The 23,503-nt window shown below is 49.6% G+C and overlaps 2 protein-coding genes across 2 annotated transcripts in view; one reads left to right on the plus strand and one right to left on the minus strand.

Annotated features, from left to right (window-relative positions):
* Positions 1–3,302: 3,302 nt before the first annotated feature.
* LOC140395588 (somatostatin receptor type 5-like) lies at positions 3,303–4,801 on the minus strand. Its single transcript, XM_072483552.1, has one exon. The coding sequence runs from the start codon at positions 4,547–4,549 to the stop codon at positions 3,446–3,448; it is 1,104 nt and encodes a 367-aa protein (XP_072339653.1). The 5' UTR covers positions 4,550–4,801; the 3' UTR covers positions 3,303–3,445.
* Positions 4,802–4,963: 162 nt separating this feature from the next.
* Positions 4,964–23,503, plus strand: part of LOC140395589 (zinc transporter ZIP11-like) — a 764,184-nt gene continuing 745,644 nt past the window's right edge. The window contains exons 1-2 of the mRNA XM_072483554.1: positions 4,964–5,080; positions 6,484–6,550. The gene's annotated coding sequence lies outside the window, so the exon portion shown is untranslated. The remainder of the gene's footprint in view (positions 5,081–6,483; positions 6,551–23,503) is intronic.

Genomic DNA, 23,503 nt, shown 5'->3' on the forward strand with positions numbered 1-23,503 from the left:
CCTTATTATAATCCTATCTGTGATTTCTTTTTTATGACTCATAGAGTTGGTAATGAAGCTATAGAATTATGTTTGTGGCTTTGCAATCCTTTGGGATTTTTAAATTATCGGTTAAAGTGTTGGCAATATTTAGCTCACTTCCATTGTGAGTGTTTTTTCTGTACCTAATTACATACTTTAGAAACATATAACTTTTGTAGTAAACAATCCTGTCATTTACAGTATACTGCCTATTCTTCTCTGAAACCCTAATCCTTGGATTAGACAAATCATCACCCTATTTCTCTGTAAAAGGTGGAAATAAACTGTTTGGAGGTTTTTCTTCCCCTTATTAAAAGATTTGACATTTTTGATTTATAACACCTTGCCTGCGATTTAAACAACCACTGAAGTTATTTATTTTTAATATGATTTTTTTAATGTCCTCTGAATCCTTCTTAAATTGTTCTATTTTAGGTTGCTTCTGCCTGTCCCTAATCCATATCCCTACTTGGTTATGTTGTCCCTTTTAGTTTGCAAAATTGAATTTTGACTGCAGCCTCCCTCACCATCATGGATTCTACATATATTTTTGAGCCCATAAAAACTTTGTTTCAAAAGTCTATTCTTTTTAAACATTAATATTTTTGTGCTATCGCCCTTTCCGTACAACCTCATGAACATTTCACACCTGACAAATCAGTGGATCTAAGATGTTCCTCAAGGTTGAGCTTGAATCCCCACCGCTAAATCCAAAACCATTTCTGACCTCTCCAACATCTGCCTTCCACTGTCTCCAGGAGCATGACGTATTTATTAGTTGTTTTGCTGCTGTAACTCGGGTCACTAGGTTGGATAATTGAAATCTCTATCAACCCTGTAAACCTGGTGTTTTGGTGTGTGAAGAGGGCATCGTTTTCTGGAAATCTCCGAAAGCACATCCTGCAAACAGTGGGCAGCAAATTCCAATGGACAGATGGTTTGTCTCGGCGCTTAGTTGCATACCCAAGTCATTTTTCAATGGCTCAGGAACTTCCTGTTTAGGAACATGTTGCACCAACTCATCCCTTCTAACCTTCCATTGCATCTTAATACACCCAGATCAGAAAAAGTGACATCAACTGCGTGGATAGTATCTCAAGCCATGAACTCGGCTCGATGGCCTCACTTCAAGTTGGACTTCACTTCAAGTGGTTCCTTAATCGCTGACCGTGATAGTTCAGATCGCAAAGCACACTGAAGGCTTCTGTGGCTGCTCGAGTTTAATACAGTTTCTCTCCCTGTGCAAATAGTTCCTCTTATTCTAAGCGGCGTTCCTTCAGAATATTCACATTTAAAACCTGAATAATAACTATTGTACTTGGGTCTATTTCCTATTTGGCCACCGGGTATTCATAAGAACTTCTCATTCTGGAAAGAATTTCGACAGCGATTTACTGCCAACTGAATTGTCAACTTGCTCCGAAGATTGGGAGGTCGAGGCCCGAAATTGTCATATTTTGAAATTAACGTTGAAATATTCATTGCCTGGTGAATTCAATCAGATTCCCATAGAACTCAGCTCCAGATCCATTCAGCTGGTCACATTTATCTTGATTAGATTCCTCCTGTGCCATCTCTTAGCGTTAGAGCATGAATTGTGTGTAATAGAGAAGCCAATCACCACCCTACTAAGAATGCGTTACGGCTGCAGAGCAAATAATATAGCAAGTCAATCAGAGGTAATTACACCGATACTGCTGACATTGTCGTGAATTTGACCTTGGGAAGACGTAAGGGAAAACTAACCATTGTTTAAGCAAATACAGTGGGACATAATTTACCAACCTACAAATTAAATGAAACATCTATAACGCTGGTAGTCAATTGTATGTAGACATATTTCTCCTTTGTGAATATTTATTACCATTTTACTTAAGGGATCAAACATTTAAACAAATTCAAATTGCTTTAATTTCCGGAATTAATGTAATGAGCTCCTTCATTACCAGGACGAACCCCAATATTTATTCGACTCTTGAGTTCTCACTATCTATTGGCAGAACCATGTTTCGACAAAATGATTTTACACACACCTACCTCCGCACCGTTATTATTAGATGAAGTGCTGGGGTGCATGAAATGTAATTTAGAAGTTTGAGAGCTGATACTCCCGTGTTAAAACCGTTCACTCTGCTCATGTCCCCAGCACTAAAACAAAAGCCCGGCGACAATCAGTCGGGGAGACAGTTACATGTGCCTGTCCGGTAACCCTGTCCTGAATAAACTCAGGCAAGCGCCCGTTCGAGCACTCTCGACGGATTCTGCTTGCCCGGGGAGTCGATCTCGCATTTTCTAAAAGAGTGAGATGTCAGCATCCCAAACCAAAGTCGTTAAGTGAGATTCCACAACTGAAAGTGGGCGAGGAATTGGAGAGAAAACCTCGTTAGATGGAAGCCCTGAATTGATAGGGCAGGATAATCTCCTGCCCTGTGGCAGCGCTGACCCTGCACTTTGAGCGAGAGCGAAGTTTACAAGTTACTGTGAGTGAGTGCACAGAGCGCTTTGTGAAAGATACGCTGGATAAATGTTAACCTCTTTCCCCTTCCGACAGTGAAAACGCGAGAACAAGTACAGCTTTATACAATGAACGCTTTGTTTATAATGTGTGCCGAGAGGTTTACAAGCTTAATGCACATTTTGCAGAACTCGAGGTCAACAGTTTATATTCGATTGGACTTCACCTGCCCGAGAAAGCGAAAGGAGGGTCTGCATCATTGTATTTGTGAAAGAACTCACACAGTCAGTCGGGATAAAGCCCCAAATACCTATTAAACCCCGCAAGCACCGCGCCAGTAAGTAGTTTGTGGAATTAGTACAAGATTTACACCTATCGCACCCATCACTTCTCGCACAGTTCAGCTGAATGACTCCAGTCCAGAATTCGCCACTTCCCTTGCTCCGGCTCCTCTGTATTTTCACTCTTGAAGTATCCGTTTCAAAACACTTCAGCACACCCCGGACAAACTCATTCCCTGTCCCAAAACCACTTGGCCGTCCTGGGAGCGGAATTAACAAGGCTCGATAGAACCAACTTCTTACCTACAATCTTTCAATGCTGGCTGTGCTTATCTGCACCCTGTGGTGTTATTGCAGACCCATACTGGTGCAGTGTGACTCTCTTCAACATGCACTGATTGTTGATGCGCCAGGTTAAGTTGCTTCTTGAATCTTGCCCGAATGTAACCCAAGTATAGACAATGTTCCGATTCATGTAACTTTGAGAAAGCTGATAGAAATGGCATCGAAAGCGACCAAGGAGACTGCCCAGGAATTGCCGTAGAACCGATTCTCCCCATACTCTGTATGTGTGTGTGTGTGTTTGACACTCGATGCCTCCAGTCAATTCCCGGGCTCAGTCCACGTATAGGAGCCCCGTAGGTTGGGAGGGGGTGTCTGCAGGAGAGGGCTGGACCGCACCCCGGGGTTAGGGTGCTGTTATCTGAACTCGCTCCCCCGCCTCCCCGGCGGAGACGGTGAACTCGGTCAGACCCTGCATCTGGTGCTCCTCCAGAGACCCCTCCTGCCCCTTCTTCCCCAGCACCCAGCGGGGGCACAGCCACGCCTGGCAGCTCCTCCAGACACTGTCCGACAGGCAGATGTAGAGGATGGGGTTGGCACAGCTGTTGAAGTAGGAGAGGAGCACCATGAACTCGAAGGACCTCCTGATGGTGAGGCTGTCGGGGATGGGCAGGAAGACAGCACAGATGTTGATGGTGTAGAAGGGCAGCCAGCAGGTGGCAAAGGCCAGGACGATGGCCACCACCATGGTGGTAACCTTCTTCTCGGAGTTCTCGCACCCACTGCTATGTGAGGAGACGAGGGCACTCTTTATCCTCAACAACAGCACGATGTAGCAGAGGGAGATAATGATAAAAGGTAGGGCAAATCCCAGCACAAAGGTGTAGATAATAAAGGCGGTGGACCAGAGCAGCGCAGGCTCCGGCCACATTAAGGTGCAGATATCCAAGGTGCCATCAACATCCGAGTAGATGGCCATGGGAATGACAGGGATGAAGGATATGACCCACAGGATGACACTGACTCGTTTTGCCAGCCTGGGACTGCGCCACCTGGAAGATGTGACGGGGTGCACCACAGCCAGGTACCTGTCGATGCTCATCACCGTGATGCAGAACACACTGGTGAACTGGTTAATGCCGTCCAAGATCATCACCAGTCTGCACATGAAGCTGCCAAAGGGCCAGCGGCGGAGGGCGATCTGCAGGGCGAGGAAGGGCAGTCCCAGCATGAAGAGGCCATCCGCCAGGGCCAGGTTGAAGATGTAGATGTTGGCCACCGTCCTCAGCCTCGCCTGCTGCACGATGCTGAAGATGACCAAGGAATTGCCGGCGAGCCCCAGCACACAGACCAGGAAGTACAGGGTGGGGATCAGGATGTCGTAGATACTCGAGGCTGCTCCATCCTCAAACTCCTGGGTGTGGTTCGCTGGCCAGAGCCCGGAGGAGAGGTTGGCAGCTGTGTCCACGTTTAACACAGCCACGTTCCCTTCAGCTGGGGAGGAACTCATTCTTGCTGCTGTTGTTGAGGCAGAATTAGGGCATCCGAGCCCCGGGCGAGGGGATCTGCAGCTCAAACCCGTGGAGGTCTCACCAGCTGAATGGCCAAGCCGGAATCCTCCCCATCTTCTCAGCTCCGCATCCCTGGGTCGTGTGCAGTCACTTCTAGCCTTTTCCACAACCCCATCCGCTCAGTGGGCCAGATTGCTGAACTCGACTTTCCATCATCACTCTCCCTTTCAAATACTTTCCAAACTTTCCTGCGATCGAATTACTTTCTCAGTGGGTCATCAGTTAAAGCGCAGCGCCCACTACAGCAACTAATTACAAATTCCATCACTCAAACCTCCAGAGAACTTCAGCATTTGCGAACAGCAGCGGCTGATCTCCCCGAATCCTTCCCTCCTCCCGCTTGCTCTCGAACAACTCTGTTGAAACTTCCAGCGCCGTGTTTAAACGCAGCAGATGGACCCGTGGCTCACTGAATTCCAACCTCTTCGAACATCCAGATCCGCGGGCAATGGGGTATTATCAACTCTCAGGTATTTAGCGGAATAAAAATAGCATCTTGGGATGAGACCTTGGGAAAGGTTGCGGGATAGGGCTGGAACTGAACTGGCAGAGACAGTATTCTTGCTCTGGCACAGACAGGAGTAGTGGGGGGGGGGGGAACTAAACATTGGGAAACATGTTACCAATTCTTATAGAATTAGAAAGAGGGGGGCGATTCCCCCTCCTCCCCCCCTCCCCGGTTTTAATAAGCACTTTATTAAAAACAGCTTTCAAATAAAATGCACATGCAAGGAACACCGGATGATTGAAAGTATTTGAACAATGTCCTTAAACAGACAGTTCCGGATGCCACTTTTTCTCTGGGTTGCTGCAATGATTATGTCAAAAGTTATCCTTGGAATTTCTGAAAATGTTCGCCTTCCTCATCAATCACACGTCACGCCTAATTTAACACTTTCCCGTTTGGCAAATGTTCATCATTCAGGAATAAAACATGACACTCCTGGAATCCCGTTGATTGATGAGAGAGGTGCTGTCCCGGTAAATTCCCCGAAGGTCTCTGAAGCCTCTCCTTCAGCCCCGGGTCAAGTCTGCTTCCAAAAGCCCTTCAGCTTCCCCCTTTTCCCGCTAACCGGGGGAAGGCAGAGTCTGAAAAGAGGCCTTTTTTCTAGGCCGCAATCTTTTTTTTTAAGAAAAGAAAATCACTGTAGATTAGATCCTAAACCTTAACCAAAGTAGGAATCTCACCGCGTTTCATTGTTGAGGCATGTCTATTTCAGTCGAGTTTTTGCAATCCTTTGCAAAATAAGGCAGCTCACCAACTTCTGAAGGGCAACTAGGAATGGGCAATAAATGCTGGCCCCCATCCGGTAAATGGATTTGAAAACATCGTTTTGGGGGCATCGTTATTGAAGTTGGATGTGCGAAATACCATATCGAGGATAGCTGATTCAGAGTAAGGGATTAAATGCCGCTACTGCAGGAGCTGGTCGTGGAAAGTTGTCCACTTTCTGCAGGATCGGAGCTCTGGTTGACAGTTTTGCAAACCTCTGCACCAAACGGGGAATACATGAAATGAAATGAAAGAGGCAGCTTGTGCTGCCTCTGCAGAAACGGATGGGCCAGGGGCTGTTTTTGCTCCATGCTCACCTCTTGCTGGGTTTGAGGGTCCTCTGGCGCTGCACCACCCCCCGCGGTCAGACACTCCTGCAGACGACCACTGGCCCCATGTGGGACAGGCTCAAAGTGAAAAACTCTCACTTCGAAAATCGGGCGACCCGTTTTCGCTCTCAACTAATTTTCGTTTTTGAAATTAACCACTCTTTCAAAAGTGGCCTTGACTCCAGAGTTGAAAAGGATTTTTTTTTCCAAACATTGGTTTGGAGAAGTGTCGTAATGGGATATATTTTAAACAATGGCTTTGATCCAACAGCCTTTTCGGATTATATATCCACACACATGGATTTGACAGATGCACGGGCGCCTAAAGTGAAAGAAAGGTAATGTCCACTTCATTTCTTCTGCACTCAATCCTGATGTTTGTAACCCAGCGGGGGAGTGTGCTTTGTAGTTGATTGTTAATTCCGGTCATCCTCAAACCGGTTAACGGGGATTCCAGGAAATAGCACATTCCTCTGTCTAATCTTCAGACTTTCCAATTGTAGGAGAGAGAGAAAATAAGCGTCAATCTGGGTTGCATGTTTGCCGTGAGACAAGACTGAACCCTCCGGGCTCCATAGAAAAGCAGCATTCACCACTGTAATCGCCACAAGCGGGGCTGTCCTTGCATCTCTCGCTTTCTTTAATGGTGATTGGATTTTAAACTTGAATTTGCCCGGGGAGAGAGAGAGAGGAAAAACAAAATCACCTTTCCCCAAAGCCATTCCAGAATAAAGTCTGAAATCGCATTAGCAGCGAGTTCTGTGCGAGTGAGCACGGCACACACTCGGGCTGGGATCTGAGACCGCACAACTTGCCTTAATAAATGCGAGAGGTTGGAACAAAACACTCTCGAATCTGGGTTAAGAATGACAGTGAAGTATCACTTTTTTTTGCACCGTTTTGATTCAGATACATTTGCAATAATTATGCCAATTGTAATCTGATTGATCCATGTCTCCGGACAATCCCCTATAAATACAATTCCTGCAATATCAGTTATTGTCTGAATGCACGGGCCCTAAACCTGCCCCCGCCATCGGTTCAAGTTGTTTAAATACAGAATTAAACACACACAACAAAATAAGCCACAAGTAAATAGCTGGCTTTTAAAGCAGACCAAGGCAGGCCAGCAGCACGGTTCAATTCCCGTACCAGCCTCCCCGAACAGGTGCCGGAATGTGGCGACTAGGGGCTTTTCACAGTAACTTCATTTGAAGCCTACTTGTGACAATAAGCGAGCTTCATTTCATCACTTGATCGCGTTTCGAGCAAATATCCGGTTGTGATCCATGGACCTTCCTCGATGTTGTGGAATGTTACACCAAATATTGGGCTCATTTGCGGGTTCTCCAAGAACTGTCCATCCAAGCATTTTGTCACTCCGTGCCCAGATATTGCCCTGTTCTTTTGAATGTTGACTTTTGCACACATTACAAGCAAATTTTCAAAATAATACATAGGTTGGGAAACAATGTCGGATACCTTGACCGAGGACATGGAAGGCACCAACATAAATACAAATTTGTCCTTTCCAATCCTGACACTTTGGTTTTACGTTGCAAAATTCCCTGGCCTGAAATCGCGAAACATAATTGGGCGGAGAATGGGTTCCGACGCTAAAATCGCGCTGGTACCGATTTGACGCAAAATCACAATTCTCCGCCACCTCTACAGCAGCATCAATGTGGTCCGGAACACGTGTACAGTAACACTATATGCATGTCATTAGTGAGTCCGACCCGGTATTAACATAGAACATAGAACGATACAGCGCAGTACAGGCCCTTCGGCCCACGATGTTGCACCGAAACAAAAGCCATCTACACTATGCCATTATCATCCATATGCTTATCCAATAAACTTTTAAATGCCCTCAATGTTGGCGAGTTCACTACTGTTGCAGGTAGGGCATTCCACGGCCTCACCACTCTTTGCGTAAAGAACCTACCTCTGACCTCTGTCCTATATCTATTACCCCTCAGTTTAAGGCTATGTCCCCTCGTGCTAGCCATTTCCATCCACGGGAGAAGACTCTCACTGTCCACCCTATCTAACCCCCTGATCATTTTGTATGCCTCTATTAAGTCTCCTCTTAACCTTCTTCTCTCTAACGAAAACAACCTCAAGTCCATCAGCCTTTCCTCATAAGATTTTCCCTCCATACCAGGCAACATCCTGGTAAATCTCCTCTGCACCCGTTCCAAAGCTTCCACGTCCTTCCTATAATGAGCTGACCAGGACTGTACGCAATACTCCAAGTGCGGCCGTACCAGAGTTTTGTACAGCTGCAACATGACCTCATGACTCTGGAACTCAATCCCTCTACCAATAAAGGCCAAAACTCCACAGGCCTTCTTCACAACCCTATCAACCTGGGTGGCTACTTTCAGGGATCTATGTACATGGACACCGAGATCCCTCTGCTCATCCACACTTCCAAGAATTTTACCATTAGCCAAATATTCCGCATTCCTGTTATTCCTTCCAAAGTGAATCACCTCACACTTCTCTACATTAAACTCCATTTGCCACCTCTCAGCCCAGCTCTGCAGCTTATCTATGTCCCTCTGTAACCTGCAACATCCTTCCGCACTGTCGACAACACCACCGACTTTAGTGTCGTCTGCAAATTTACTCACCCACCCTTCTGCGCCCTCCTCTAGGTCATTTATAAAAATGACAAACAGCAACCGGCCCCAGAACAGATCCTTGTGGTACGCACTTGTAACTGAACTCCATTCTGAACATTTCCCATCAACCACCACCCTCTGTCTTCTTTCAGCTAGCCAATTTCTGATCCACATCTCTAAATCACCCTCAATCCCAGCCTCCGTATTTTCTGCAATAGCCTACCGTGGGGAACCTTATCAAACGCTTTACTAAAATCCATATACACCACATCAAACTGCTCTACCCTCGTCTATCTGTTCACTCACCTTCTCAAAGAACTCGATAAGGTTTGTGAGGCATGACCTACCCTTCACAAAGCCATGCTGACTATCCCTGATCATATTATTCCCATCTAGATGATTATAAATCTTGTCTCTTATAATCCCCCCCCAAGACTTTACCCACAACAGACGTGAGGCTCACCGGTCTATAGTTGCCGGGGTTGTCTCTGCTCCCCTTCTTGAACAAAGGGACCACATTTGCTATCCTCCAGTCCTCTGGCACTATTCCTGTAGCCAATGATGACATAAAAATCAAAGCCAAAGGCTCAGCAATCTCTTCCCTGGCTTCCCAGAGAATCCTAGGATAAATCCCATCAGGCCCCGGGACTTATCTATTTTCAGCCTGTCCAGAATTGCCAACACCTCTTCCCTACGTACCTCAATGCCATCTATTCTAATAGCCTGGGTCTCAGCATTCTCCTCCACAACATTCTCTTTTTCCTGAGTGAATACTGATGAAAAATATTCATTTAGTATCTCGCCTATCTCTTTAGACTCCACACACAACTTCCCATCCCTGTCCTTGACTGGCCCTACTCTTACCCGAGTCATTCTTTTATTCCTGACATACCTAGAGAAAGCTTTTGGGTTTTCCTTGATCCTACCTGCCAAATACTTCTCATGTCCCCTCCTTGCTCGTCTTAGCTCTCTCTTTAGATCCTTCCTCGCTACCTTGTAACTATCAAGCGCCCCAACTGAAACTTCACACCTCATCTTCACATAGGCCTCCCTCTTCCTCTTAACAAGAGATTCCACTTCTTTGGTAAACCACGGGTCCCTCGCTCAACGCCTTCCTGCCTGCCTGACCGGTACGTACTTATCAAGAACACGCAGTAGCTGTTCCTTGAACAAACTCCACATATCCAGTGTGCCCAACACTTGCAGCCTACTTCTCCAACCTACCCCCCCCCCCCCCCAAGTCATGTCTAATGGCATCATAATTGCCCTTCCCCCAGCTATAACTCTTGCCCTGTGGGTTATACTTATCCCTTTCCATCATTAATGTAAACGTCACCGAATTGTGGTCACTGTCCCCAAAGTGCTCACCTACCTCCAAATCTCACACCTGGCCTGGTTCATTACCAAAACCAAATCCAAAGTGGCCTCGCCTCTTGTTGGCCTGTCAACATGTTGTGTCAGGAAACCCTCCTGCACACATTGTACAAAAAACGACCCATCTAATGTACTCGAACAATATCTTTTCCAGTCAAAATTTGGAAAGTTAAAGTCTCCCATAATAACTACACTGTTACTTTCGCTCTTATCCAGAATCATCTTCGCCATCCTTTCCTCTACATCCCTAGAACTATTTGGAGGCCTATAGAAAACTCCCAACAGGGTGACCTCTCCTTTCCTGTTTCTAACCTCAGCCCATACTACCTCGGAAGAAGAGTCCCCATCTAGCATCCTCTCCGCCACCGTAATACTGTTCTTGACTAGCAGCGCCACACCTCCCCCTCTTTTGCCTCCTTCTCTGAGCTTACTAAAACACCTAAACCCCGGAACCTGCAACATCCATTCCTGTCCCTGCTCTATCCATGTCTCCGAAATGGCCACAACATCGAAGTCCCAGGTACCAACCCATGCTGCCAGTTCCCCTAACCTTATTTCATATACTCCTGGCATTGAAGTAGACACACTTCAAACCACCTACCTGAACACTGGCCCCCTCCTGCGAAGTCAAATCTGTGCTCCTGACCTCTATACTCTCATTCTCCCGTACCCTAAAACTACAATCCAGGTTCCCATGCCCCTGCTGCATTAGTTTAAAACCCCCCCCAAAGAGCACTAACAAATCTCCCCCCAGGATATTTGTGCCCCTCAGGTTCAGATGTAGACCATCCTGTCTGTAGAGGTCCCACCTTCCCCAGAAGGAGCCCCAGTTATCCAGAAATCTGAATCCCTCCCGCTTGCACCATCCCTGTAGCCACGTGTTTAATTGCTCTCTCTCCCTATTCCTCATCTCATTATCACGTGGCACGGGCAACAACCCAGAGATAACAACTCTTTTTTTTTAATTAAATATTTTATTGAAAATTTTTGTCAACCAACACAGTACATTGTGCATCCTTTACACAATATTATAACAACACAAATAACAATGACCTATTTTATAAACAAAAAATGAATAAATAATAAATAACAAAAATGAAAACTAGCCCTAATTGGCAACTGCCTTGTCACAAGTAACACTCTCCAAAAATATAATTTAACAGTCCAATATATAATTATCTGTAGCAACGACCTGTACATACTATACAGTATATATTAACAACCCTGAGAGTCCTTCTGGTTCCTCCTCCCCCCCCCCCCCCCCCCCCCCCCCCCGATCCTGGGCTGCTGCTGCTGCCTTCTTTTTCCCATTCCGTCTATCTTTCTGCGAGGTATTCGACGAACGGTTGCCACCGCCTGGTGAACCCTTGAGCCGACCCCCTTTGGACGAACTTAATCCGCTCTAGCTTTATAAACCCCGCCATGTCATTTATCCAGGTCTCCACCCCCGGGGGCTTGGCTTCTTTCCACATTAGCAATATCCTGCGCCGGGCTACTAGGGACGCAAAGGCCAAAACATCGGCCTCTCTCGCCTCCTGCACTCCCGGCTCTTGTGCAACCCCAAATATAGCCAACCCCCAGCTTGGTTCGACCCGGACTCCTACTACTTTTGAAAGCACCTTTGTCACCCCCATCCAAAACCCCTGTAGTGCCGGGCATGACCAAAACATATGGGTATGATTCGCTGGGCTTCTCGAGCACCTCGCACACCTATTCTCCACCCCAAAAAATTTACTGAGCCATGCTCCAGTCATATGTGCCCTGTGTAATACCTTAAACTGAATCAGGCTTAGCCTGGCACACGAGGACGACGAGTTTACCCTGCTTAGGGCATCTGCCCACAGCCCCTCCTCGATCTCCTCCCCCAGCTCTTCTTCCCATTTCCCTTTTAGTTCATCTACCATAGTCTCCCCTTCGTCCCTCATTTCCCTATATATATCTGACACCTTACCATCCCCCACCCATGTCTTTGAGATCACTCTGTCCTGCACCTCTTGTGTCGGGAGCTGCGGGAATTCCCTCACCTGTTGCCTCGCAAAAGCCCTCAGTTGCATATACCTGAATGCATTCCCTTGGGGCAACCCATATTTCTCGGTCAGCGCTCCCAGACTCGCGAACTTCCCATCCACAAACAGATCTTTCAGTTGCGTTATTCCTGCTCTTTGCCACATTCCATATCCCCCATCCATTCCCCCCGGGGCAAACCTATGGTTGTTTCTTATCGGGGACCCCCCCAAGGCTCCAGTCTTTCCCCTATGCCGTCTCCACTGTCCCCAAATCTTCAGTGTAGCCACCACCACCGGGCTTGTGGTGTAGTTCCTCGGTGAGAACGGCAATGGGGCTGTCACCATAGCCTGTAGGCTAGTCCCCCTACAGGACGCCCTCTCTAATCTCTTCCACGCCGCTCCCTCCTCCTCTCCCATCCACTTACTCACCATTGAAATATTAGCGGCCCAATAATACTCACTTAGGCTCGGTAGTGCCAGCCCCCCCCTATCCCTGCTACGCTGTAAGAATCCCTTCCTCACTCTCGGGGTCTTCCCGGCCCACACAAAACCCATGATGCTCTTTTCAATCCTTTTAAAAAAAGCCTTCGTGATCACCACCGGGAGGCACTGAAACACAAAGAGGAATCTCGGGAGGACCACCATCTTAACCGCCTGCACCCTCCCTGCCATTGACAGGGATACCATATCCCATCTCTTGAAATCCTCCTCCATCTGTTCCACCAACCGCGTTAAATTTAAACTATGCAATGTGCCCCAATTCTTAGCTATCTGGATCCCCAGGTAACGAAAGTCCCTTGTTACCTTCCTCAACGGTAGGTCCTCTATTTCTCTACTCTGCTCCCCTGGATGCACCACAAACAACTCACTTTTCCCCATGTTCAATTTATACCCTGAAAAATCCCCAAACTCCCCAAGTATCCGCATTATTTCTGGCATCCCCTCCGCCGGGTCCGCCACGTATAGTAGCAAATCGTCTGCATACAAAGATACCCGGTGCTCTTCTCCTCCCCTAAGTACTCCCCTCCACTTCTTGGAACCCCTCAACGCTATCGCCAGGGGCTCAATCGCCAGTGCAAACAATAATGGGGACAGAGGGCATCCCTGCCTTGTCCCTCTATGGAGCCGAAAATATGCAGATCCCCGTCCATTCGTGACCACGCTCGCCACTGGGGCCCTATACAACAGCTGCACCCATCTAACATACCCCTCTCCAAAACCAAATCTCCTCAACACCTCCCACAAATAATCCCACTCCACTCTATCAAATGCTTTCTCGGCATCCATCGCTACTATCTCCGTTTCTCCCTCTGGTGGGGTCATCATCATTACCCCTAACAACCTCCGTATATTCGTGTTCAGCTGTCTCCCCTTCACAAACCCAGTTTGGTCCTCGTGGACCACCCCCGGGACACATTCCTCTATTCTCATTGCCATTACCTTGGCCAGGACCTTGGCATCTACATTTAGGAGGGAAATAGGTCTATAGGACCCGCATTGTAGCGGGTCCTTTTCCTTCTTTAAGAGAAGCGATATCGTTGCTTCAGACATAGTCGGGGGCAGTTGTCCCCTTTCCTTTGCCTCATTAAAGGTCCTCGTCAGTACCGGGGCGAGCAAGTCCACATATTTTCTATAGAATTCGACTGGGAATCCATCCGGTCCCGGGGTCTTTCCCGCCTGCATGCTCCTAATTCCTTTCACCACTTCTTCTACCTCGATCTGTGCTCCCAGTCCCACCCTTTCCTGCTCTTCCACCTTGGGAAATTCCAGCCGATCCAAGAAGCCCATCATTCTCTCCCTCCCATCCGGGGGTTGAGCTTCATATAATTTTTTATAAAATGTCTTGAACACTCCATTCACTCTCTCCGCTCCCCGCTCCATCTCTCCTTCCTCATCCCTCACTCCCCCTATTTCCCTCGCTGCTCCCCTTTTCCTCAATTGGTGTGCCAGCAACCTGCTCGCCTTCTCCCCATATTCGTACTGTACACCCTGTGCCTTCCTCCATTGTGCCTCTGCAGTGCCTGTAGTCAGCAAGTCAAATTCTACATGTAGCCTTTGCCTTTCCCTGTACAGTCCCTCCTCCGGTGCTTCCGCATATTGTCTGTCCACCCTCAAAAGTTCTTGCAGCAACCGCTCCCGTTCCTTACTCTCCTGCTTCCCTTTATGTGTCCTTATTGATATCAGCTCCCCTCTATCCACCGCCTTCAACGCCTCCCAGACCACTCCCACCTGGACCTCCCCATTATCATTGAGTTCCAAGTACTTTTCAATGCACTCCCTCACCCTGAGACACACCCCCTCATCTGCCATTAGTCCCATGTCCATTCTCCAGGGTGGGCGCCCTCCTGTTTCCTCCCCTATCTCCAAGTCCACCCAGTGTGGAGCGTGATCCGAAATGGCTATAGCCGTATACTCCGTTTCCCTCACCTTCGGGATCAATGCCCTACCCAGCACAAAAAAGTCTATTCGCGAGTAGACTTTATGGACATAGGAGAAAAACGAGAACTCCTTACTCCTAGGTCTGCTAAATCTCCACGGGTCTACACCTCCCATCTGCTCCATAAAATCTTTAAGTACCTTGGCTGCTGCCGGCCTCCTTCCAGTCCTGGACTTCGACCTATCCAGCCCTGGTTCCAACACCGTATTAAAATCTCCCCCCATTATCAGCTTTCCCATCTCTAGGTCCGGAATGCGTCCTAGCATCCGCCTCATAAAATTGGCATCATCCCAGCTCGGGGCATATACGTTTACCAAAACCACCGTCTCCCCCTGTAGTTTGCCACTCACCATCACGTATCTGCCCCCGTTATCCGCCACTATAGTCTTTGCCTCGAACATTACCCGCTTCCCCACTAATATAGCCACCCCCCTGTTTTTCGCATCTAGCCCCGAATGGAACACCTGCCCCACCCATCCTTTGCGTAGCCTAACCTGGTCTATCAGTTTCAGGTGCGTTTCCTGTAACATAACCACATCTGCCTTAAGTTTCTTAAGGTGTGCGAGTACCCGTGCCCTCTTTATTGGCCCGTTCAGCCCTCTCACGTTCCACGTGATCAGCTGAGTTGGGGGGCTTCCTACCCCCCCCCCTTGTCGATTAACCATCACCTTTTTCCAGCTCCTCACCCGGTTCCCACGCAGCTGTATCTCCCCCAGGCGGTGCCCCCCCGCCCATCCTCTCCCATACCAGCTCCCCCCTCTCCCCAGCAGCAGCAACCCAGTAATTCCCCCCTCCCACCCCCCCCGCTAGATCCCCCGCTAGCGTAATTACTCCCCCCATGTTGCTCCCAGAAGTCAGCAAACTCTGGCTGACCTCGGCTTCCCCCCGTGACCTCGGCTCGCACCGTGCGACGCCCCCTCCTTCCTGCTTCTCTATTCCCGCCATGATTATCATAGCGCGGGAACCAAGCCCGCGCTTCTCCCTTGGCCCCGCCCCCAATGGCCAACGCCCCATCTCCTCCACCTCCCCTCCTCCCCCCATTACCACCTGTGGGAGAGAGAAAAGTTACCACATCGCAGGATTAGTACATAAAACCCCTCTTTGCCCCCCACATTCGCCCCACCACTTTGTTCGAACGTTCTTTTTAATAACCCGCTCATTCCAGTTTTTCTTCCACAATAAAAGTCCACGCTTCATCCGCCGTCTCAAAGTAGTGGTGCCTCCCTCGATATGTGACCCACAGTCTTGCCGGTTGCAGCATTCCAAATTTTATCTTCTTTTTATGAAGCACCGCCTTGGCCCGATTAAAGCTCGCCCTCCTTCTCGCCACCTCCGCACTCCAGTCTTGATAAACGCGGATCACCGCGTTCTCCCATTTACTGCTCCGAGTTTTCTTCGCCCATCTAAGGACCATTTCTCTATCCTTAAAACGGAGGAATCTCACCACTATGACTCTGGGAATTTCTCCTGCTCTCGGTCCTCGCGCCATCACTCGGTATGCTCCCTCCACCTCCAATGGACCCGCCGGGGCCTCCGCTCCCATTAACGAGTGCAGCATCGTGCTCACATATGCCCCGACGTCCGCTCCCTTCACACCTTCAGGAAGACCAAGAATCCTCAGGTTGTTCCTCTTTGCGTTGTTTTCCAGTGCCTCCAACCTTTCCACACATCGTTTCTGATGTGCCTCCTGCGTCTCCGTCTTCACCACCAGGCCCTGTATATCGTCCTCATTCTCGGCTGCCTTTGCCTTCACGACCCGAAGCTCCCGCTCCTGGGTCTTTTGTTCCTCCTTTAGCCCTTCGATCGCCTGTAGTATCGGGGCCAACAGCTCTTTCTTCATTTCCTTTTTGATCTCTTCCACACAGCATTTCAAGAACTCTTGTTGTTCAGGGCCCCATGTTAAACTGCCACCTTCCGACGCCATCTTGGTTTTTGCTTGCCTTCCTTGCCGCTGTTCTAAAGGATCCACTGCAATCTGGCCACTCTCTCCTCCTTTTTCCATCCGTATCCAGGGGGGATTCCCTTCTGGTTTACCGCACAGTGTTTTTAGCCGTCAAAATTGCCGTTGGGGCTCCTATCAAGAGCCCAAAAGTCCGTTTCACAGGGAGCTGCCGAAACGTGCGACTCAGCTGGTCATCGCCGCACCCGGAAGTGAGATAACAACTCTGTTTGTTCTCGTTCTGAGCTTCCATCCTAGCTCCCTGAAGGCCTGCCTGTCATCCTTGTCCCCTTTCCTACCTATGTCGTTAGTGCCAATGTGGACCACGACTTGGGGCTGCTCCCCCTCCCCCTTAAGGACCCGGAAAACACGATCCGAGACATCACGTACCCTTGCACCTGGGAGGCAACATACCAAACGTGAGTCTCTCTCGCTCCCACAAAATCTCCTATCTGTGCCCCTGACTATCGAACCCCCAATTACTAATGCTCTGCTCCTCTCCCCCCTTCCCTTCTGAGCAACAGGGACAGACTCAGTACCGGAGGCCCGTACCCCATGGTTTACCCCTGGTAAGTCCCCCCCCCCACAAGTATCCAAAGCGATCTACTTGTTATTCAGGGGAACGACCGCAGGGGGTCCCTGCACTGACTGCTTCTTCCCAGTCCCTCTTACAGTTACCCATCTATCTCCAATCTTTGGTGTAACTAATTCCCTGAAGCTGCTATCTATGACCCCCTCTGCCTCCCGAATGATCCGAAGTTCATCCAACTCCAGCTCCAGTTCCCTAACTCGGTCTTGGAGGAGCTGGAGATGGCTGCACTTCCTGCAGGTAAAATCAGCAGGGACACTAACGGCATCCCTCACCTCAAACATCCTGCAGGAGGAACAATGCAGTCCCTTCCCTGCCATCCCTCTAACTTCCAACCAAGATCTGGTTAATAAATTTTAAAAAAAAATAATAATATAATATGGCACTTACCTCACACCAATGGGTCTCATTATTAGGTTAGAGGAGGAGGGCGGGTGGGAGACACGTGTAGTGTCTCGGGTTTCCTCTCCACCAGAATTTATTGGTGGGGGGGGCGGGGGGGGGGGCGGGGGGGGCGGACCTTCCCAGAAGTCCGCGGGCCGAACGTCCGGTTCCGGGTCGAACTTCCGGTTCCCGCCTTAAAAAATAAAATAAAAAATAAAACAGAAAAGATGAACAGAAACGGGACCAGGTAAGTGTTTTAAACTCAAATACTCACCTACCGGCAGCCCCTGCACGCCGCTCCCGCTGAAATTCTATTCTCCAAGGCCTCCGTGATACTCCGCCTCCTATGGGCCTAGTTCCCGACAGCACGGTTCACTTGTGCTTTTAAAAATTGTGAAACCGAGGAACCGTAGCGAGGGGGGGCTGGTGCTGCCGAACCTCAGCAACTACTACTGGGCGGCCAACATAGCCATGGTAAGGAGTTGGATGGTGGGTACGGGGTCTATATGGGGGCGAGTGGAGGCGGCTTTGTGCAGGGGCACCAGTTTGGCAGCCCTGGTCACGGCCCCCCTACTCCCGCCGGCCAGGTACTCCACCAGCCCGGTAGTGGTGGCAGCCTGTGGATCTGGGGCCAGTGGAGGAAGCATGTAGGGGAGGTGGGAGCATCGGTCTGGTCTCCAATATGTGACAACCGCCGATTCGCCCCTGGGAGTATGGACGGTGGATTCCGAGCGTGGCGGCGGTGGGAAAGATGGGCGATATCTTCTTGGGGGGGAGCTTCTCGAGCATGAGGGCCTTGGAGGAGAAATTCGGACTAGTCAGAGGGAATGACTTTCGGTACTTGCAAGCGCGTGACTTCATATGTAGACAGGTCCCATCCTTCCCACGCCTCCCGTCAAATGGGATCCAGGACAGAGTAGTGTCTAGGGGAGAGGGGAAAGTGTCGGATATTTACCGTGAGCATATAAAGGGGTGGAGTCCCAGGCAGAGGAACAGGAGCTCAAGTGGGAGGAGGAACTCGGCGAGGAGATGGAGGAGGGGGTATGGGCGGAAGCCCTGAGTAGGGTAAATTCAACTGCAACATGTGCTCGGCTCAGCCTGATTCAGTTCAAGGTCGTCCACCGGGCCCACATGACAGTGGCCCGGATGTGTACATTTTTTGGGGTGGAGGATAAATGCGCTGGGTGTGCGGGAGTGCCAGCGAATCACATCCATATGTTCTGGGCATGCTCAAAACTTAGGAGATAGTGGGAGGGATTTGCGGATGTCAAGTCCCAGGTACTGAAAACTAGGGTGGTGATGACTCCAGGGGTGCCAATTTTTGGGGGCTCGGAAGACCCGGGGGTCCAGGAGCAGAGGGAGGCCGACGTCTTGGCCTTTGCTTCCCTGGTAGCTGCCGGCATGGAGGTACTCAAAGCCCCCAAAGACTGCAGCATGGCTCTCGGACATGTCGAGCTTTTTAGGGCAGGAAAAAATTAAGTTCGCCTTAAGAGGATCTGTATTAGGGTTCGCCCGAAAGTGGCAACCATTCATCGAGGGCGGCGGCGGCGGCGGGGGGGGGGGGGTTAGATTAGAGTAGAATAGGAGGGATAAATATTCGGGTACTGTTTATGAGAGAGGAGTGGTCTTTTGCAATATGTTTCTGCTTTGTGTTGATATTTGCACGTTACTGTACACTGTAACTGTTTACAATGCCAAAAATACATCAATAAAATTGTTTATTAAAAAAAAAATTGTGAAACCGGTATCGTGGCTGCTGAGGGAGAGAGCGGGGGTACAGAAAGTGTCCAACATCGCCATAGTTTGCTGATAGTTGTGCTGCTGGCCGGGGGGCTTCTGGCTGGGCCGGGGGGAATAGCGGGGCTGGGGAGGTGGTCAGGAGGTGGGCTGTGGGGTAGTGTGAACGGGCACAGAACACCATTGCTTTGGCCAGCAAGGCAGCCAGGCAGCAGCGCACACCGCTAACAGCCCACTTTGAACTTAGTGCCACGGGTGGTATAGGTCCCCCCCCCCCCCCCCCCCCCCAGCGCACTCTTGCCCCAGCGACCCATCAGCTGTATGGGCGCGCTCCAGCACAAGCACGGCTCTCTTGTTGGCTGGGGTGAGTGTGTGTGGGGATTGTCAGCCTCCCGAATGTCAATCACAGACCTGGCGAATCCTGCACTGTTTTTCATTGGAATCGATTATGTTCCTCGTGGCGGCAGTGCTAGTCCCTTAAATGTAGTGGAATCGATCCAGGTTCGGCGCCAATTTTGCCGTCGTGAAGGTCCACGAATTCTGCGTCAGCGTCAATACTTTGTCTCAGAAATGGAATGTCCAAACAGATTTGTTTGGGCAACAATAAATACGATAGTGATTGATAGCTGTGTCTATTTCCATGAATGCACATTCTGCGGAAAATATTTTCTGCGCAGCCTTTCACTTCCACCTTACATCATCCAACTTTTATCTACACCTTTGAATTATTCTGCAGCTGCAGGTTTTCTGTTTTATACTGATATCATGCCAAAGCTTTGATACCTTATACAGGAAGTTAATGACCTAATGTGAGATGTGAGTGATCCAAAGTAGCTGGGGAGACAGATGCCCAGCAAAGGTGTTTTCTATCACAATAACTTGCATTTATTCAGCCCCATTAATGTAGAAACAAAAACAATATCCTTCAGCGGTGCTAATATTCCTGATTATTATTCTCCAGTATTGGCTAAACATAAATGTGTTACTGATGTATCTATATTAATTCTCTGCCCAATATATGCGTGCATTGCACAGCAATTTGCTTTACCGGTTGGATTTTCCAATAATTCTGCCTTTCCATAGAATCCCTACAGTGCAGAAGGCGGCCATTCGGTCCATCGGGTCTGCAGCGACCCTCTGAAAGAGCACCCGACTTTAGGCTCACTCCCTGAAGAGCCTCTTTATTTAGGGGGTCTCTGTGGGGGGTTCTTCTTATTTAGGGGATCTCCTGGGAGGACCTCCTTATTAGTGAGTCTCTGAGGGGTCCTCTTTATTAGGTCTCAGGGGAAGTCTTATTGAGGGGGTCTCTGTGGGGGGGGGGGGGGGGGGGCGGCAGGTACTTGGGAGAAGGGGGGGGAATCAAGAAAATCTGGGGGTGGAGGCTGATTTGCAATGAAGAGCTGGAGATGGGGGGGCTGATCTGTGATGTGGGGATGGGGCTGGGGCTGCTTTGCGATGCATGGGGGGTGGTCAGCCGCGGATATTGCTATTGGGATGCCCACTCATTAATTTGCATGGCTAAGGTTTGGGAATTGCTTTTGGAGCGTCAATCAGGGGCAATTGAGCTCTGGCGGCAGAACATAGGGGCCAGATTCTCCGATTTTGCGTTAAGTGCTGAGGCCGGCGTGGGAAGAGTAGTGTTTTGCAATGTCAAAATCGGCACCGAATCCTCATTGATTCCGGGACCGGTGAGGGGCTAGCAGCGGTGCCGGGTAAAGCCCCCGGCTCCCATGCCAAAAATGGCCGAAGAATGGTCGGGTCGGTGGCCGCGCACGTGCACGGCGACGACCTGAGGTGGCCGCGCCGTACAACATGGCGCACGCCGCGCGCGGACCCGACCTGCCAGATAGTGCCCCCCCTTGGACCCCCCCCCCCCTCACCACATCCAGACCACCCCCCCACCAGTCCCCTCAGCCCCCAGAACCCCCACCCCCCGGCCAGCTGCACGTCTCCCCCCCCCCCCTTCCCCCGACTGTGGCGGTGCTGGACACAGTCCGCAGCCACCATGTCAGATTGATGAAAATTCAGAGCACAAGTGACCTGCGCCGTCGTGAACTCAGCCAATCGGGGGCGGAGCATCAGGGGAGGGCCTTCAGGTGACGTCCTGAGGCTGACCCAAAGGCGTGCGGCGTACTCCCCGATGATGCCATTTTGGAGGGGGAGGAGCATCCGGAAACAGGCGCCACCCCCGATTCTGCCGTCAAAAGGGATTTTCCGCCTGATCGCTGATTAAGATATCGGCGTCGTGCAACGGAGAATCCCGCCCATAGTCTGCCCATTGTATGTTTTCAAGAAGCGGTTAGATACAGCACTTGGGACGAAGAGGATCAAAGGACATGGCGGGGGGTGGGGGTGGGGGGGGTGGGAAGACAGGATCGGGCAATTGAGTTGGATGGCAGAGCCGGCTCGAAGGCCAAATGCTCCTATTTTCTATGGCAGATGGCGGAATTTAAATTCAATAGTACATCTGGAATTGTCTAATGAAGGCCATAATCACGAGACCATTGTTGATTGTCATAAAAACCCATTTTGTTCATTAATGTCCTTTAGGGAAGGAATTCTGTCATCCTTACCTGGTCTGGCCTACATGTGACTCTAGACCCACAGTAATGTAGTTGACTCATAAATCCCTCTGAATTGGCCTAGTAAGCCACTCAGTTGTATTCAACAGCTATGAAGAAAACATAAAGGAATGAAACCAGATAGACCAACCGGCATCGACCTAGACACCAGATAACATCAGCCGTGTCGGCCCTGCAATATCCTCCTTACTAACATCTGGAACCTCTGCCAAAATTGGGGGAACTGTCTCACAGACTAGTCAAACAACAGCCTGAAATAGTCATACTCAAGGAATCATACTTTACAGATAATGTTCCAGACACCGTCATCACTATTCCTGGGTATGTCCAGTCTCAGCGGCAGGACCAGCAGAGGTGGCTGCCCAGTGGTAGACAGTCAGGAGGGCGTTGCCCTGGGAGTCCCGACTGTCGACTCTGGACACCTTGAAGTCTCATGGCACCAGGTTCCACATGGGCAAGGAAACCTCCTGCTCATTCCCACATACCGTACCCTCTCAGCTAATGAATTAGTACGTTGAAGACCACCTGGAGGAAGCACTGAGGATGGCAAGGGCGCAAAATGTATTCTGGATGGGGGACTTCAATGTCCATCACAAAGAGTGGCTCGGTCGCACTACCACAGACCAAGCTGGCTGGGTTCAAAGGGACATAGCTGCTGGACTGGGGACTGCGCAGGTGGTGAGGGAGCCAGCAAGTGGGAAAAACAGACTTGACTTCATCATCACCATCCTGCCTTCCACGGGTGCATCTGTACATGAGAGAATTGATCACCACACAGTCCTTGTGGAAATGAAGTCCTATCATCACAGTGAGGATACCTTGCATCGTGTTGCGTGCCGCTACGACCATGCTACATGGGACAGACTTCGAACAGATCTAGCAACTCAAGACTGGGCATCATGAGGCACTGAGGGCCACCAGCAGCAGCAGAATTGTATTCAACCCCAATCTGTAACCTCATGGCCCGGCACATCGCCTAATCGACCATTATCACCAAGCCAGAGGATCAACCCTGTTTCATAGAAACATAGAAAATAGAAACAGGAGGAGGCCATTCGGCCCTTTGAGCCTGCTCCACCATTCATTATGATCATGGCTGATCATCAAGTTCAATACCCTGATCCCGCCTTCCTCCCATATCCCTTGACCCCTTTAGCCCCAAGAGCTATTTCTAATTCCTTCTTGAAATTACACAACGTTATGGCTTTCTGTGATAGTGAATTCCACAGATTCACCACTCTCTGGGTGAAGAAATTTCTCCTCACCTCAGTCCTAAAATGTTTACCCATTATGCTCAAACTATGACCCCCTAGTTCTGGATTCCCCACAACCAGGAACATTCTTTCTGAATCTACCCTGTCTAATCCAGTTTCAATGAGATCCTACATAAGGGGAAGTGGGCCGGCGCCCTGGCTTTTGCTTCCCTAATGAGCTGGCATTCAGCAGCACCACCCACAGCATCAGACTGGCTGGCAGACCTATCAGAATTTCTCCGCCTGGTGATGATCAAGTACACCATCCGAGGGTTGGGTGAGGGCTTCCACAAAGCATGGGGGCCATTCATCAGCCTGTTCCAAGACCTGTTTGAAGCAAACAGCAACTAGGAAGGGGGG

This window comes from Scyliorhinus torazame, chromosome 18 (genome assembly GCF_047496885.1).
Source record: "Scyliorhinus torazame isolate Kashiwa2021f chromosome 18, sScyTor2.1, whole genome shotgun sequence".
NCBI lineage: Eukaryota > Metazoa > Chordata > Chondrichthyes > Carcharhiniformes > Scyliorhinidae > Scyliorhinus > Scyliorhinus torazame.

Coding starts and splice junctions, on each gene's coding strand:
- LOC140395588 (XM_072483552.1), bottom strand. CDS start 4,549: ATGAGTTCCTCCCCAGCTGAAGGGAACGTGGCTGTGTTAAACGTGGAC.